Consider the following 19,218-nt stretch of genomic DNA (forward strand, 5'->3'; position numbering starts at 1 on the left):
GATAGTGCTAAAAATAGATTATATCCCCATTTAACAGAAAAGAAGATTGAGGCTCAACAAAATTGAATAACTTGTCCAATGTCAATCAACTAGTACGGGAAAGAAACAGTAGGTGTCCTACCTTAGGTCTATCTCTTTTCTCCTATAAAATATGAATATGTACTCTTAAAGTCCTCCAAATCACACAGCCTGGGAGATTAAAACAAGTGTTATCTCCAAGGAACCTCAGTCTGTCTTTCTCCCCACCAACTAGCCTTTCGAGTGGTCGTGAGAATAATGCCTGAATATTGTCATATATGTCTTTATTTTTAAGCGAAACATGCTCTTTATTAAAAAACTGAAAATTAAAGCAATGTTTACATTAAAATTTAAAGTCTTCACACCTTGCCCCCTCCTGGTAACTCCCAGTGTGTATCCTTCTTCTAGACTTTTTGTAATGCATGTAAAATATATACACGTGTAAGTACCTATAGCGATTTTATAACCAATGGGGAATTATGCCTGCTGTAACTTTACAGAGTTAATGTAATTTGCTTATCTTCCCATGTGGGTAAGTAAATACAGTAATGTCAGTCTGTGCAATGGCTGCTTACTACTCCACTTCTTTATAATATTGATGGATGTTTAAATATACAGTTTTCCACCATTACAAATATTGCTTTATCGAACATTCTGTGTTTATAATTTTCTATGCTGCTTTAAGTATTTCTGGATGATACATTTCTAAAGGTGGAATTGTTAGAAGAGGACTTTTAAATTTAGACATCATCAAATTGCTTCCAAAAAGACTGTCAAATGACTCTTCTAGCAACAATATATGGGTGTGTCCATTGATTTATTACTCATTCTGTCATTAATAGGATTTTAAATCTTCCCCAATCTACTAGCTATCTTTTTTAAGATATGGATATCATATTTAATACTGACAAACTTTAGTTCTAAAGCCAAAAGGGCTTGCTAACATTTCATTCCTGGATGAAAAGACTGAACCATCCGGCCACAGACATTACTAGACACCCAAAGGCCTCCCCAGCACACAGCCTGCACCACTAAGCGTGCCGCTTGGTTTTGAGCAGGCCAGATGTTCACTTCCTACCAGTAGATGAGAAAGAAGACACTGCAGATGGTTGGTGCTAGTCTTGATGAGTCTCTTCTTAATCTCAATCTCTCTCTCTCTCTCCCACCTTTCTCCTCTTCCCCCCTTGTTGAAGTAAATTGACATATAACAAACTGCACATATTTAAGGTGTACAATTCACATATAATTGGCAATAATCAGTTTCTGATATAGCATTCTAAAAATATTCTCTCTGTATATGAGCATATATGTATGTGGAGGTTATATACACACACATATGGTATAGACCTTAACTTTCTCTTAACCAACTTGATTGTTAATGAAAGCTTTGCAAAACATAGTACTTCATACCTATGGCCACTTTTCTCTTAATGCCTTCGCAGCAAACTGCCTAAAAGTGTTGTGTATACTTGCAGAATCCAATTTCTCTCCTGTTTACTCTTGAATCTACCCAGTGAGGCTTCCATTCTCAGGACCCAGCGAACTGTCATCAGTGACCTCCTTGTCCTTTATTTCAGTTGCTTACAGGTTTCCTTGATTCCTCTCTCTCCCCAACATCCAGTCTAGTAGCAAATCATATCAGCTTTACCATCCACATATATCTGCGATCACCACCTTCCCATGTTCAAAGCCACCATTATCTCTTCTCTGGATTACTGTATGAGCCCCTAACTGCTCTCCTTACGTCCACACTTGCTCTCCCACAGTGCTCAAATACTATCCCTTCTAAAAGATATTTATACTTATTTATTCTATTAGTTGTCTTTCATACTCCTCTGGAACTCGGGCTCAAAAGGGGAGAAATTTTCTTCTGTTTGATTCACTGTGGTATCTTCAGGACCCAGAATAGCATCTGACATATAGACATATAGCACACACTCGTGTATTTAGACCAAAAAAAAAAAAAAAAGTTAATAGACTATAAGGACAATAATTCAGCTCTTGACATTGCTAAGAAGTAGTCGTTTTTGCTCTTAAAAGGTGTGTATGCCAGATTATTATGATAATGATATAACTAGTTAAATATTACATTCTCTAATAAAAATGAGTGCAACAAGAAAATAATTTGGGGAGAAAACTAAGGTGAATGTTTTGTTAAATATTCAATGAAGGCAAGATACCAAAAAAAAAAATCGCTTTAAATTTGCTGTAAAAACAACTAAATTTGGAGAACATCACACACACACACACACACACACACACACACACACACACACACACCCCGCAAAGTTTTTGTACTCACATTGAGTTACAAGAATTTTAAGTTCCGACTCTACCTTCTGGGAGCCAGTTTGGAAATCGTGTGTGTGGCTTTGTTGGCGTGGCTTTGCTTGGAAGATCTTGCAGAAGTCCAGTTAGCAGACCTGTATTCAAATGAAAATAAAGCCTTAGCTCGGTATTAAAGGATTGGCAAATGAAAACAAATTGGTATTTTAAGTTCAAATAAAGTATTTGAGGTACCATTTTTATAATTTCACTTTCTAAATGTTTTTAAAGTTAATTGTTTATTAGCTCCAGTTGGGGCTTATTATAGTACATCTGTGTTTGTTTCTATATGTTGCTCTTTTTACTTGACAGTGTATCTTGGAGATCATTTTGTATCAGTAAGGATAGAATACCTTAATAACTTTAAAAAGTTGAATAGGATTCCGCTTTATGAATCCAATGTAATTTACTTCTCTCCTTATGGTTATGTAGATTATTTCCAATTTTTAAAAATAAAAAAATGCCATAAAGAAAAAAATGCTGGCTGTGTTTGAATATATCTACAGGATAAATCCCCAGAAGTGATATTGTTGCAATTTATTTAGATGGCTTTAGAACTGATTGACTTTTGTTCAGGATTTATGTGTTAGAATTCGATTTGTAATATTTGGTCTTAGTTTTGTTAGTTTTGAGCAACCAATATTTTAATCTGAACTTCTAGTTAAAAGAATTGAAATTCATGTAAAAAAATATGTTTATGATTTTGAATCTGGAACTCTTTAGCCTAAATACCTACTTCCCAATTGAACAATTGTTTTTATGACTTTATTTACAAACTTTTTTATAGAATTTTTTAATAACATGAGAGATCTTAGTCACACAACTATCATATTATAGCAGAACAGACTCTACCTCTCTCCTACTCTGCCAAGAATCTGTGCTTCATAAATATCAATCCAGGACATCTGGCAACTGTAGGAGGAATCGCCTCAAAAAAAATGGTCATATTTACAATTTCTGCCATTCTCCTTTTCATCTCTTTCAGCCCTTTAAAATATATGTAATTTTTATAAACATTTTAGGTTGCAGGAGTATTTCACAAATTTTTCTGAATTTGCTTTTGGATTAAACTTACATTTTTTTCTCCATTATTTTTAGTAAGAAAATATAAATGAAATTTCCATTGCGTTTCTTTGTCCTTGAAGTTTGCCTCCTGAGTAACACATATCTTGTTGCTCCATGCCGGTAGTTCATGAACTGCAAAGAATGAAATCCACAGGGTTCTGTCATCAGTTATATTCTGTGAGCATTTTCAGCTGGACCGTAGTACTCATTTAAGTTTATATCATTGTGGGATAGTCTTAATTTATAGTTGAAAAATTAAATACGTTGCAAAACCACTTATAAATTCTCTGTTTATATTGAATTTTTGCTAGGGAAAAATCCTGGGGGTGGGGAACTTTATTTATCCTTTTAAAGGGATAAATATTATTCAAATCACCTTGGTAACAGCTGGACCACAGTCATGCAATAAGTTTAGTATCACTTTCTGAATTAGATGGTGTTGGTATGAAGTTGACAACATTGATTTTCTGTGAGATTTAATTAAGAGTTATCATTTTTAAAATAAGGAGGAAAATTTGCATTTTATAAAAGTTGTAATCTATCACTAGGTTTAGGAAGCAAACAGGTTTGACTATTCTGAGAATGGTGAATTATTTTCTGTGTGAATAATATGTAAGTGCCATTATCCTTTTGGTTTGGGTCTTATAGTCTACTGCATGTGAAAGAAAAATCTCATTGTCTTTTTTAAGACACTAAAATGCAGTGACTGTTCTGAATGTGTGGGCGAGTATGATAAATATGTTTATATACACATATGTTATATATACACTTATATAGTGTATGTATATGTGTATATGTGTGCATATATATACAGATATATTTTTCATAAGTTTGAAATACATCTTTCTGAAAATGGTAAGTGTTTGTAAGAAAAAATGCTCTGGTAGACATTTCAAGTAGCACTGTTTTTTAGTTCACCCAAAGACAGAACTGGGTAGAAATCAGAAAATATGTTTAGGGAGGAAGGGTAGAGGCAGTGACCCATTTCAACATGGTTTAATATGTTTTGATTTTGTTGAAAGTAAATTTTAAGCATTTCCTGTTTTGTATGCTCACAGAGACCTCAGGGATCATATACTACCACAGGAGAACATTAGCCACTGTTGAAGTGTGTGTGTGTGTGTGTGTGTGTGTGTGTGTGTGTGTGTGTGTGTGTGTGTAAGGACATGTGTTTGTAAGGACATATAACTCAGTGCATCTTTAGTTTGCTAGCTGTCTCTTGATTTCTTAGAATTTGGAGCTAATGAGATGGCCATGCTACTTCTATGTTATTTGAGCATTATTACAACTTCACTTTTTCTGTTCATAGATAAGAACTTTTCAGAGGAACACACCTCTCCCTGTGTGATTGTCTAATATAACATTTTGCCTACTCATTAGAGGATATCGGTGGATGTTTTAGGTACAGGAAGAAGCTGGCTTTGGCAGTAGTTCACTATCCTGTCTTCTCTGGGAATCTCCTGTTCAGGAAAGTCTCCCGCAAAATGGGCAGACATTTCCAGAAAAATGGCACCCTCCCCATGCATTTGTATGTAATGTAGCATCTTACGTGGAAATAGAGGTCATATAGGAAACACAAACAGTTGCAAATAAATGATAACTAATATCCTGACAGATTTACGAAGATATTATATTGATTAAATTAGGATACATTGCCATATAAAAGCACCAATCAGAATAAAAATGGTATCCTAAAAAGAAAAAATCTAATTTCCTAATCCTTTTACCCATCACTAGTATACAATCTGTGTTAATTTATATGTAATCAGAAAGAAGGCACAAATTTAGAATTAAAAAAGCAACATTTAAAAAGCGTAAAATCATATACTAAAATGTCTTTGGACTACAGGACTATAAGTGACTTTTTAAATTTACTGTTTACATTTTTTTATATTTTCCAAACTTTCTATAGGAAAAAAGGCATAATAATTCAAGGAATTAGTTTTATACCATAATTTAGATATCAATCACTGAAAGTAACTGACAGACACCATTCCAGAAGGAAAAATTAAATTAATGAGAATTATTCTTTTCATTCTCTCATAAATTATCAATGTTCTTTTTAAATAAACTGTATTACAAATTACTAGAACATAAATATATGAAAACAGTGCATCAGTTAGAGTCCCTACAAAAAATGCAGGTATGACATTGGAAAAAAATCTATGAATATTCAAACTTAATATTATGTATGGCTACTGATTATGCCGATAAATTATTAGAACTGTACTTTATGTTTTAAAAAAATGATAAGACATTATATGCTGGTTTGTAGGATATATTCTTTCTCCCCACTCTGATAACTAGAGTGTGGATATGAGACTTAAACATGGTCAAATGCTCCTGCATGAAACTTTGAATCTTGAGGGATTAACACAAAGATCTATTGGGTCAATTAGTGATTTTTTTTCTAGGCAGCTACTGCAGAATCCATGGTCTGATGCAGCAACTTGGCCAATGCCAGGTCTCCCTTCACTCCTGATTCAAACTGGTGCTCTAGAACTCAGTAAATTTCATAGATAATCTGACATCCATCAATATTAGTAACAATAGGCTAGTTTACACTACGGTAACAGATGCATATATAAGGAGAGTTTGCATATAGGGTTTACCTCTTGCTTCTTTGAATGCCTTGTAGCACCAATCAAAGGCCTTGCACAATGTAGGTGTTAATATTTGTTTTCCAAACAGATTTTAATGATTTTTCTACTAATTAGTTTTCCTTGTTTTGGATATGTCGGTTGGGCAGTTAGCTGTGACTTGCCAGTTCATTCAGCAGAAGATATACTGAGTGTCCACGGTACATCAGACACTATTCTAGATGCCTGAAAAATCAGACATGAAAAGACAGCATTTTCTTCCTTTATGAAGCTTACATTCTCACTGAAGCAAGATAGAACATAAACTTGTAAACCAATAAATAATTTTGACTATAGATAAAGGATATGAAGATAATAAAATGGGATAATGTAGCGGGGAGAGGGTGCTGCTTTAGCTGGGGTAGGCAGGGATGGATTTTGAGGAAGTGCTATTTCATAGTAAGTGGGCATGAAGATCTACAGAAAATCTTCCAAGGCGAGGAACCATAAATGCAAATGTCCTGAGACAGAAACGAACCTCCTTGATGTGTGTGGTTGGAACCTGGTGAATGAGGGGTGACAGGAAAGGGTTGAGACTGAAGAGTCTGGTAGGCACCGGTTACGTAGGGCCTTAGGGGCCCCAGTAAGGATTTCAAGTAGGAAAGCCTTTACGGGATTGTAAGCAGGAAAGTGATGTAATGTGAATTGATTTATGCTTCTGAAAGATCATTCTGGCCATTCTGTGCAAGCTGGACGTTAGGGCAGAAACATGGAGGAAGAGGAATTGGTTAGGAGCCTGTTGCAATAGGCAGATAAAAGGTACTGCCACTTGGCCAGAGTTGTGGCCACGAAGAAGTGGTTTATACTGGCCGTTTTCGAGCACAGATGTTCTTCTGTAAGAGGCAGCGCTTCTGTAAGAGGCAGCGTGCAAGCCTTTTCAGCATGTGCTTTCCAATGTACAGTTGCAGGGTGAGATTTAGAATCTGTGATGGGTTATGGAGTACACATGTTATGCTACTCACTGCTTAATGTGAATGAGAGTATAAAATGCCAGAAGGCATGCTCCTGTGTTAAGAAAGACAGCATTGTGTTGATTAGGACAGTATTATGGGTCCGAAACTTACAGACACCCAGGAATATTAAAAAGAGAATATAATGAATGTACCACTGTGCTTTGGAGATCTGTGTATTGCTAATGCCCTTCCCTAAAAGATAAATGTTGCTGTCAGGAGTGGGTAACAGAAATACTAGAGGACGTCACACAATGAATGAAATCATGAAACTTTAAATGTATGAAACATTTACTATGACCATGAAGAAGTGGAAGTGTTGGGTACTAAACTAAATGAAGTAAAATTGGTACTGTAAGATATAAATAACTTATTGCGGCACTGTCTGAGTTGCATTAATTTTATACTCTCAATGTTCTAGAAAACATTTTATTATTAGGTTACTCTTTTAGGAAAAAAAAGCTTTAACCTCAAAAAGTCATTCACATACATTTCCATTACAGCGACCCCTTAACTGTTTAACTAGGAATAAGCTTTTTATCCATAGTTTATTATCTAACATAGCCTCTTTTAAGATATATCATTTAGAAGGATTTTCTAGGTAGTCAAATCTTATATGTGTAATTTAATAGCAGAAATCACAATATAACTACAGAAATGAACTAAAATTAGGTTGGATTCTTGGATACCAAGATGTAGCCTTGAAGGAATACACAATTTACAAAAGTAGTTTATGTATTTGAATGCTTATTTTCCCCTTTGATCTCTACTTCAAGACTCTAAGATAGAGAAGACTGTTTCTGAGATCTCATTTAAGAAACAAGAACAGTGAGGCCCAAGGAGTGATTAACTTGGACACAGCCCTGGTGTAGAATTGATTTACCTTAACTTGTTTTAGATCTGTGGGATGTCTGATTTTTTTTTTTTTTTTTGTAAAAACACAAATTTGCCAGCCAGACTGGAAATGCTTTCTGTTTTTTTCATCAGAAATCTTGGGCTCTCTCCCTAGAGGTCTTCTCTGTCAAAGACACTTTTTCTCTTTAACTTTGATTCTTATGTTCCATATGTAAGCAAAATATAACTAGTTAGGAAAAAAAAGTCACTCTAGAAGAAAAGACTCTAATTGTGAGAACAGATGGTAAGCATTGTTCAGCTGATGAGGTTGTGTAGATGTGAGGGAAGGTGTGGTAATATGATCTGGTTCTGCAGCTGTGACCTGTTGTTCCAAAACAGCCTCCTTCCTCCCTGCTTTTTGCATCTACATTCCAGCACCTCTCCTTCCATCTTTGTGGGCACTGGGGCTCTCACAAATGGATTTGACAGATGTATAAGAAAGGAATGAAGCTTGCTCTAGAAAGAGCAACTTCTGCTACTTATTCCAACCCACGGATATTTTTTGAGTGTCCTCCTCCCCATATGACCTGTAACATTGGCAAATCACGCAGAATGTAACCACTCTTGTTTAGCACAGTAAGACACAGTTTCCCAAGATTCAAATTGCCATCAGCCCATCATGATATCTCTAAGGCATCTCCATCTGAATTCTTGCGGGTACCTCAAGCTAAAGATATATGAAACTGAGGTCATCATCTCTGTTCTCACCTCCCCTCAGAAAACACCAACCTACCCTCTCTCCTGTTTTCTCCTTCAGTGAAATGTAGCACCGTCCTTCCTTCACCCAAATAGAAAATCTAGGAGTCATCGTAGACTCTTTTATCTTGTTTATCTATTTCATGCAATTCATCTCCTAAATATTTTCCTAATTCTTCAGTACTTCTCCTTCCTCATTATCACTGCCCCAGTTGAGGCTCTCATTATTTCTCCTCTGGAATTTGGAAACATCTGATGTTTTCGCCTTTATATTTATCCAGATCATTTTGTTCTTCCACCGTTAACAGTGTTGTATGTTAAATGAGATCGACCAACAAGGCCAATGAAACTAAAATCTCAGGAGGGAAGGGGTAGATGAAAATCATTATTTCTTTTAAGCTGTGCAGGCTGTTGTAGTATGTGGCTAGGGTTGAGAATCAATGCTGGACTGGAAAAATTTCAAATGTCTTAGCCAGGCCGTATCCAAGGTTTTCATGACCATGGACGTCTTGTCAGCTGCCACTTCTGCTTCTGAATTTACCAGAAATAACTATAAACTACTTGCGCTTTCCTCACTTTCATGCTGTTGCATACCATTCCTTGGTTTTATGCCTTGGGCCATGGGGATTCGTTCATCGGATATATTTTGGAAATAACAAGTTACCTAAAGCACTGTCCCTACAGAGTACCATATTATTTTCTTCTCCATCTTGGTAGGTATTGAGTTGACCCATGAGAACCTCTAAAGTGATTTGGGGCTTCCGTGCCTCTCTGTGTTTCTTCTCTTTTTCTTATTGTTACCCTTCGCACATCCAACTGCAAGTCCTAGGAATCTCATCATTAAGATGATGTCATCTCAGAGCTTTTTTGAAGTTCCAGGTCTCCGTGGTCCAAAATATGCTCCCATGTTCTTCCCTGGAGGAAATGTGCCCTGGTAACTGTGCTACACCAGTCTGCACAGATTACACTGCCCACTACCCACACTAGGCAGTGTGGTCATGGAGATGTGCAGTGCGTGGAGAGCTTTTACATGTTGTATCTCAGTTTGAGCCTCACCAAACCCTATGGAGTAGACAGGGAGCTATTACTTTTCCATTTTACAGATGCGGTGATGGAGGTTCTTTTTACTATTATCAATATGACTTATAGGTATGCAGTTGAGTCTATATAGATTGTGTTGATGAGGTCCGCGATGTACATCTTAAATTCTATGGTTAGCTACTTACCACTAAAGGGGCTTGGGTGTAGTTTTTCTTTTTCGGAGCTCGTCGGTTAATCCATAACTTGAACAAACTTAATTTCATAATATTCGCTCACTGTTGTGTAGAAGCCTAATTACCTTGGAATTTTCCAGGCCCCATTTTCCACTTATGTAGTCCATCATCTTTTGGTCATTTTGATCCATGGCACTGCTATGAAAGAGAAGGGAAGGAAGAAGGGAAAACTGTGTATGATTGGGTTTAGATATTAATTTTTGAGGCCTGTATTGTGAGTCCCTTAAATTATTCCATCGAGCCTTGAAGATCCAAATGCAGTTTTGGGACTGTGTGGTGTAGCCTGATCATAGTACTAAAAACAGTTCCTTTCAGTGAAGAAAGGAAGAGGAGTTTGAATTCCTCATTGAAGCGTCCACGTATATTAACCCCTGTGTCAGGCCGTGGTGTTCCTACTTCCTGTCTCTAATGTCATAAGGCTCCTTGCGTTTTTTGGTCTTTTAAAAGTTAGACTCATTGGACTAGCTTCTGAGCCTCTGACTGAAAAAATTTTGTTCTTTTTCAATTTAAAAATTAAAAGAAATTATAAACAACAAATGACTTTAAAAAAAAAAAATTTGTCACTTTTGAACAGCCATGCAGTTTGAAAAAGTCCACGAGAATAAGAATGTTCCCTTCTGCTGCCTGGAAGGAGCAGAAGGTCATTTTATTTAAAATAAATCTGTTGAGATGCATGTTGCTGGTATCTAATCAAGTTCTGAATTTGGGTTCAATTAGAGCTTTGATAAAAGAAAAGGGAAAGGAAACTTGGAAGCATGCTCAGCCATTCATGAAGGGCCTGCATGTTTTTAGTTTCCAAGCAAATGGAATAATGGGACCATGCATTTTCCATCCAAGCATTTTCCACCCTGAGAATAATTCCCTTCCTGGCTTCTCAATGAATAATGTATTATTTCTGAAACTCAAGAGGCATTCCTTTGATTTTCCTGTATGTTTAGCTTTCTGAGTGATTTTCAAGCAAGGAAATTCAAGGACATGGAATAAATGCTTTATTAACGTTTTTACTTGAAGTTCAAATAGCTTCTTGACTATTATCTCTTGATATTTGAAATGTTTTTTTTTTTTCCTCTACAAAAAAATCTAAGGTATTGTATTTATTAGAAAATGAAGCACCTTGGATTGTCTTCAAAGTGAACAGCAGTTTAAAACCAATACACATTTGCGTTTCAGAACAAGGAGCTTTATGGGGGTATTTTTCTCCTTTCTTTATTTTCATTTTCCTGCTGAAAAGGTTCAAAAAAAAAAAGAAAGAAAGCTCACATTCGAAACTGGGCCGTTTGGAGACTGAATCTTGTTTGTTTACATTTTGCAAAACTCATTCCCTGAGGCTAGTCCAGATCCACCACCTTAGTCCAAGCCTGTGTCTAACCTAGGCTAGTGCCATTTAATCTAAAGATTCAAATGCTCTCCTGGGATCCTCTCTATTTGCTGTCTGCTCATTGTATAGCCTAATTATACATACAGGGTGAGATGTAATGGGACATGATGGTGCTCACCAGATCTATTGGCTCATGTTCTTTTAGCCAAAAATCCCAGATCATTCTGGGATAACATGGTGGTAGCTTTTAATGTTATTTCACAATAAATAACATTATTGGGAGACAAGCGAGTGATGTTAGGAACTAAATAAGCTGGATTAAGAATATATTTCCATTCCTTTTATAGTTACAGCCAAATCTTAATGAATAGTTGGGGAAGAAGAACAAAGTTCATCTAAATTAGTAAAACATTTAAAGCATGAACTTTGGTTTAAAATATTTAATTATTTCAAGAAACGGGAGTATAACACAGTATTTTCTGGCATGTGGACTCTAGAGCCAGCCTCTAAGAGCAGAAACTCTGGAGTTTACCTCCTGTCTGCCACTTTCCAGTACTATGGCCTCGAGCAAGTTATTTAACTTTTCTGAGTCTCAGTTTCTTCAACTGCATGATGGGATAATAGTTTCTCTCTCATATAGCTGTTGTGCTGATTAAATGAATTAATATTTGTAAAGCAAAAAGAAAAGGACCATTTAAACAATGTTGAATAAAAATAAAAGTCAACATACATCTATCCTATCGTTGGGAATTGCAATTTCCAAAGAGGCCCATGCTATTGAGCAGATAATCATATTATTGTTATTACTGTTAAGATATACTGAGTGATTATTTTCTTGGCACTTCTTTAATCCTTTGAAACAAACCTAATGAGATAAATATAATCATTTCTATTTTTCATATGAGAAAACTGAGGCACAAAAGTAGTTTGCCAGAGTTCACCCAGTTTATTAAACGATAGAGCAAGGATTTGAGCCCAGTCACCTGAATCCAGAAACAGTGCCTCAACTAAACATTAAAGGACCTTTGTCACAGTGCTTATCTTTTTTGCCTGAAAACAATCTTATGCTATTTAAAACCTTATCTTTATTACCATCCAGCTATGTACTCTGAATGCAGTTTTTCATATCTCAATTGCTTAGCATACTCTGTTTTGCTCAAAATAATCGTCATCAGTGTCTCATAAGTGCTCAATTTTAGTAGGGTCTGAATTGAGATTTTATTAAATCGATTATTTTATCATCGTTAAAACTGTCTCTGATTATTTCAGAAAATGAACATTTTATTTCAAATGGTGATCTGGTGGCTTCGAATCTCAGTATTTTTATTTTGAACTGAAATCATTTCACTTTATTGTTACTTGCTTCATGCTTCATAATTATATTTTTTTGGTTCTTTTTTAAATCCTCCTGACCCCTATCCCTGTTCTTGTAGGTGCCTTTATCATCTGCTGGACCCCTGGACTGGTCTTACTACTTCTGGACGTGTGCTGTCCACAGTGTGATGTCCTGGCCTATGAGAAATTCTTCCTTCTGCTCGCTGAGTTCAACTCTGCCATGAACCCCATCATCTACTCCTACCGGGACAAGGAGATGAGCGCCACCTTCAGACAGATCCTCTGCTGCCAGCGCAGTGAGAACACCAGCGGCCCCACAGAAGGCTCAGACCGCTCAGCTTCTTCCCTCAACCACACCATCTTGGCCGGAGTTCACAGCAATGACCACTCCGTGGTTTAGAAAGCAAAAGAAGATGAGAAACCAGCCGTCATCTTATTGAGGGATAAAGCGCCTCCTGCTACCCAAATGCTGGGGCAAGGTGTGGGGTGCGAGAGACAGAGGAAAAGCAAACTCATGTACTTAAACACTAACCGATGGCAGTATTTGTTCCTAAACCCAGCAAGACTTGATACATGTTGAAAATTAGCTTATGTGACAGCCCTCGTCTGGATCCCCATTCTTTTTGAAAGTAGAAAGTGGCGATCTTGTAATGGAATTCGTAAACAGACTCTGGAGTGTCCATTTAGATAGACTACACTAACTAGACTTCAAAAGATTTTGTGTGGTTTGGTGCAAGTCAGAATAAATTCTGACTAATTGAATCCACAACATCATTTACATACAGGCTTCCCTTTTTTTCTTTTTAAAGGATACATTTCATTTAATAAACACGTTTATGCCTATCAGTGTGCTTGTGATGGATAAGATTATAGACTGTTTTTAAACCACCATAACTTCATTTTTTTCCTTATGTAGGAAAACTGTAAATTAGAATTATTTTTTTAGAAAGCATGCATGTAATGTATGTATGCAGTATGCCTTACTTAAAAAGAAAAAAGGGTATTAATTTTAAATCTTCTAGGAAATAGAAGAACCTAGATGTCAAAGCTGGTATTTGTTTAGGTTATGAAACAAATAATACTCTAATCACAATATTTTCTTTTTATTAAAGTGTTATGTAAAACAAAAAGGGGATGTAAGTTTATTACCAAAATAATATGTACTCTAAAAAATTCATAGAAGGTGAAGCACAGTAATAATATTGTTCTCACATATTTATAATACCCAAATACATTCTAATTATCAGTACATCGGAGGAATTTTTAATAGCCTGTGCTTTCTGTATTATAAAATAATACATAGTCATTGTAGAAAACTTGAAAAATGCAGATATGTATAAAACAAAAAATAATTACTGATATCACAACTCAGAAGTAAATGCCGTTAACAGCTTTTCCCCCTGTGTATGCCTATATGTATTTTATATACGTTTTTATATAATTGGGAGTATACTGTAAACAATTTCATAACCAGTTTTTTTTCCCCACTGCAGAATTGCCACATTTTCCTATGGCGTTAAAAATTTTACAAAAACAATTTTAATGGCTATCCAATATTCCACTTAATGGGTGCAACTCAGTTTATTTAACCATTTCCGTATTGTTGACTACTTAGGTCATTTCTAATTTTCATCATTATAAATGATGTTGCAAAAATTTTGTGTATATAAAACTTTGTCCATATAATTGATTATTTACTTATCACATGTTCCCATGAAGGATTTTTTTTTAAATGTGAAATGTCTTTTTATGCTTGTACCTTTTATAAAAATGGACTTCCTGCTTTGCACCTCATGGGTGACAATTGTGAGGAAAGCCAGTTAAATTACTTTTTTACAAAGGAAATGCAATGGTTAGTTTAGAGTACTTTTTTATATAACAACATGGACTAGAAATAGTCAACTGTCATAAATAAGCAGGACACCCTAATTAATGACTAGCAATTCCAAATTTTGTTTGAGCGACCAGTTATTCAGCTCTTGGTAGCCACAACTGTAATGTAGAACTCAAGAAAATGCGGAGACCAAACATGCCAAGTAAATAAAAAGTCTTCATATTTAATAGTTAGGGACCTTTCTATAGCAAATTGGTTGAGTGTCAGTATCTGACCGGATATTGGGTATTCCCTTAGAATCACCCCAGGTAGACTGCTGGCATATCAGGTGATACCTGTTTCATTCATTGTCTAGGTAAACCAGTTATCGTACCAGTTTGTTGTAATAAGTAACCAGTAAAGTGACAGTCAGGAAGCAGGTATGGGAAAGTCAGGAGTACGTTTAAGAGAAAGATGTCCAGAAGAAGAATGGTTGTTTAGGAAGGAGGAAGTCAGTGCGTGGTCACCATCTGAGCAGAGGGCAGACTTCTGAAGTGCCCAAAGTAAAAAGAATATGGGGAACCAGTTGACAAAAAGATGTTTGCACGTACTTTATACAAAACGCAGAACATTTTATATTGGAAGTAAAAGAAATGACCTTGGACTTTTACTCATGTGCATGTATTCTGAAGGAGATATGGACTATTTGAAATTAAAAACATACTAATTGGACCTTAATAAATCATTCTCAATCAGTAGTAAAGTGTGGTTCTGGTCAGCTCTCTTTCTCTTGTTCAAGTTTCCAGTTTGTGTTGCATGGTGCCTTTCTTGTGACCTCCTTTATTTCCCCGTCACAGGGTCTTCTGGACTCATGTGAAGCCACCACCATATGCTTCCCCAGCTCAGAACTGCTCTTTTCAACCTGAGTAATAAGTTTGATGTCCAAGAGATGGTGGTTTGATGTTGCATGAAAGGGGACATAGCATCTTAGGACAATACTTTAAATTACTTCAACAGTATAACTTTTAGAGTAAGTTTCTTTTGGAAAAACTCTGATTTTTAAAACCTTTATGAAGGCTTATAAAAAACTCACTGAGTTTATAAAATCACAGTGGTCTTTATGCTTATAGATTTAATAACTACCAAGATAAAAATGATAGGTATCTTCCAGTTATATGCTAATTACACCCTTTTCAATATATTGCCGAGATGTTGGAAAAAAGATAAAATGTTTATTCAAATGAATGTCTCAATGAATATTTAGAAGAGAATTCTGTATCTTTAAGTTTAGGTGGATGTAAGATTTTTAGAAATCAAATGTCTTAGAATTCTTCATAAATTAGCTGCCACTCACATACAGCAGTCCCCCAAAATATTAAATGAAAAATTCAAGAAACAATTCACAAGTTTTAAATTGCGTGTTGTTCTAAATAGTGTGATGAAATCTTACGTGACCAGCTCTGTTCCACCAGGGATGTGAATCACCCCTTTGTTCTGGCGTCTCCACACCGAATACGCTCTGTTCCTGGCCCATTTGTCACTTAGTAGCCATCTTGGGTATCAGATGGACTATTGTGGTATTGCAGTGCTTGCATTCAAGTCACTTTTACTTTGCTTAGTAATGGTCTCAAAGCACAAGAGTAGTGATGCTGGCAATTTGGATATGCTAAAGAGAAACTATGAAGCACTTCCTTTAAGGGAAAAGGTGAAAATTTTCGACCTAATAAGGAAAGAAAAAGTCGTATGCTAGGTTGCTAAGATCTACGGTAAGAATGAATCTTCTGTGAAATAAGATATTTTGAGAGAGACCATATTCACATAACTTTTACAGTATGTTGTTATAACTTCTGTTTTATTAGTTGATATTCATCTCTTACTCTGCCTAACTTATGAATTAAACTTTATCATAGGTAGGTATGTATAGGAAAAAACATAGTATATATAAGGTTCAGTACTATCTGTAGTTTCAGGCATCCAGTCGAGGTCTTGGAATATATCCCCCCAGGATAAGAGGGGACTATTGTATTACCTGTTTTTGTTTAGTAAGACAGTAGTTTGTTAGATTCAACTAACATATATATAATTAGTGAGCTTTATCAGTTTTTTTCATTCTCTTTCCCAAGTAACTATTGTTTTAGGTTCCACTCTTCATCTTTCTAATTTATCCCATTAGTCTCTCAACTTCTGAAATGTAATCATGCAATATTATTTCTAGCCCTTCTTCTTAAACCCAGAGTGTGACTCGTGCTAGATAAAAACTGTAGAAACAATTACCGGCTCCCTTCGTTATACCAAGGTAAGGAGAACATTTTCAAGTCAAAACCTTTGGAAACAAATTGCTTATTTTTTAACACCAAGTGAGCGTCACCTGATCTCAAACCCTCGGTAGGGCGGGGGTTTCATTTATGTGCTGGCATGGGCTTGGATATAGGCACAATCTGACTGAAGAAATGTGTGTAACTAGGAGCCAGAATGGGTCATCAGTTTTAAAAAGCAGGAACCATTGATTCTGTAACATTCACCTGTCCTTGTATAGACTATGCATAGAACTCTAATTCTTCCCTCCAATGTATAATGCTCATACAGATTATTTGCTAATAATCTGTTCAATGATGTGGCATGTAAAGATCATTTTAAAATCTAAAGCAGAGGTTGGCAAACTAAGACCCATTGGCCAGATCTACCTGTTTTTTATAACCTATGAGCTAAGGATGGGTTTAACATTTTTAAGTTAGGAAAAAGAATATTTTCTGATATATGAAAATTGTATGAAATTGAAATTTTAGTGTCCATTAATAGTTTTATTGGAACATAGCCACACTAGGTTATGTATTGTTTATGACTTTTTGTACTGCAACAGCAGAATTGAATTGTTGCAAGAGAGTCTGTCCCTCAAAGTCTAAAATATTTGCTATCTGACCCTTTACAGAAAGAGTGTGTCAACCCTTGATTTAGAGAACTCCATTTCAATCATGCTATCCTCATTTGATTAAATGTTTATTGCAAGAGGAAGGAGAAATTGGGCATACCATGAACTCTTGAGCTCCAGACTGCGGAGAAAATTATCACAATTGCATTTGTCCTAATAAACAATTTTTATTTTGAAACAAACTTACAGAAAAGTTTGCTGAATTTACTGAACATTTTTCCTGAACCATTTGTAAGTTGCCAGAGTGATGCCTCATTCTCGAATACCGTGTAATTCTTACAGACAAGGACATACATGATCTTTCACCACCTCAATGCAATTATCAAAATCAGGAAATTAACATTAATACATAAACTACCATTTAATTCACTGATCTCATTTAAGTTTAACCAATATTTCCAATAACGTTTCTTACAGCAAAAGAATCCAGTCTAAAATCATTGGTTGTATTTAGTTGTCATATCTCTTATAAAAGCACTTATAAGTAACATGGGTAAAAGAAGAAATCTCAAGAGAAATTTAAAAATATTTTGAACTAAATAAAAATGAATATACAACTTATCAGTGTTTGTGGGGTCATTGAAAGCAGTGCTTAGAAATTTATAGCAGTGAATACATATATTAAAAAGAAGAAAGATCTAAAATCAATCATCTACACTACCTTAGGAAATTAGAAAAAGAAAAGCAAATTAAAACCAAAGTAACCAGAAGAAAAGTAATGGTTGGAGCAGAAATCAATGAAACTAAAAAAAAGTCAATGAAACCAAAAGCTCGTTCTCTGAAAAGATCAATAAAATCATAACCTCTCACTAGACTAAGAAAAAAAAGACGCAAATTATTAACATTAGAAATAAAAAGATATCACTAGATCTTACAGACATTAAAAGGATAATAAAAGAATACTATGAACAGCCCCTATGCTCACAAATTTGATAATTGATGAAATAGACCAGTGTTTTGAAAGATGATCTGCCACAACTCATACAAGAAGAAATAAACAATTTGAGTAGATCTATATTTATTAAAGAAATTGAATCAATAATAACCCTCCAAAACAGAGAGCATCAGGCCCAGATTTGTTCACTGGTGAATTATACTTAAGGAAGAAATAATAGCAAATCAATTATCTACAATCTCAGAAGGCAGAAGCAGAAGGGATACTTGCTAACTCATTCTATGAGACCAGCATTACCCTAATACCAAAACCAGACAAAGGCATTACAAGAAAACTAGAGACAAATATTTCTCATGAACATAGATGCACAAATCCTTAGCAAAATATTAGCAAACTGAATCTAACCATGTATGAAAAGAGTTATATTCCACAACCAAGTAGAATTTACAGATATGTAAGGCTTGTTAAATATTAAAAAAAAATACTATATCTATTATATCAATAAGCAAAAAATAAATAATCCTCCCACACGGTCATATCAATAGATGCAGAAAAAGCATTTGACAAAATCCAGAATCCATTCATGATAAATAACTCTCAGTAAACTAAAAATAGAGTGAATTTTTTCAACTTAATATCTACCAAAAAAGCTACAGTTGACATCATACTTAATGGTGAGAAACTCACCAAAGTTTTCCCACTAAGGGTACAAGACAAGATGTCCCCTTTCACCATTCCTTTTTAACATACTGGAAGTGCTGGCTAATGCACTAAGGCAAGAAAAGGAAATAAAAAGTATACAGATTAGGAAGGAAGAAATAAAACCGCAGGTGGCACAATTGTGTAGAAAATCTGAAAAATCAACAACAACAACAACAAAAAAAATGAACTAATAAATGATTATAGCAAGGTTGTAATATAAAAGATAGTCTTTTCAAAAAATGGTGCTGAAACAACTGGATATCCACCTGTGAAAACATGAATCTAGACACATACATTACAGAGATCACAAGAATTAACTCAAAATGGATCAAATACCTAAATGTAAATGCAAAACTATAAAGCTG

The 19,218-nt window shown here is 35.3% G+C and overlaps 1 protein-coding gene across 5 annotated transcripts in view; it reads left to right on the plus strand.

The window, feature by feature from the left end:
* LPAR1 (lysophosphatidic acid receptor 1) overlaps positions 1 to 15,090 on the plus strand; it is a 130,211-nt gene extending 115,121 nt beyond the window's left edge. For 3 of the 5 annotated variants that reach the window (XM_011364924.2, XM_011364925.2, XM_011364926.2), the window contains exon 4: positions 12,613 to 14,570. In XM_011364924.2, the coding sequence (XP_011363226.1) occupies positions 12,613 to 12,914 (302 nt within the window). In that variant the 3' untranslated portion in view covers positions 12,915 to 14,570. Of the gene's footprint in view, positions 1 to 12,612 lie in introns of all 5 variants that reach the window. The other 2 variants (XM_011364923.2, XM_011364927.2) reach the window with 2 other exon arrangements.
* Positions 15,091 to 19,218: the final 4,128 nt, after the last annotated feature.

Source organism: Pteropus vampyrus, unplaced genomic scaffold, assembly GCF_000151845.1.
Source record: "Pteropus vampyrus isolate Shadow unplaced genomic scaffold, Pvam_2.0 Scaffold103, whole genome shotgun sequence".
NCBI lineage: Eukaryota > Metazoa > Chordata > Mammalia > Chiroptera > Pteropodidae > Pteropus > Pteropus vampyrus.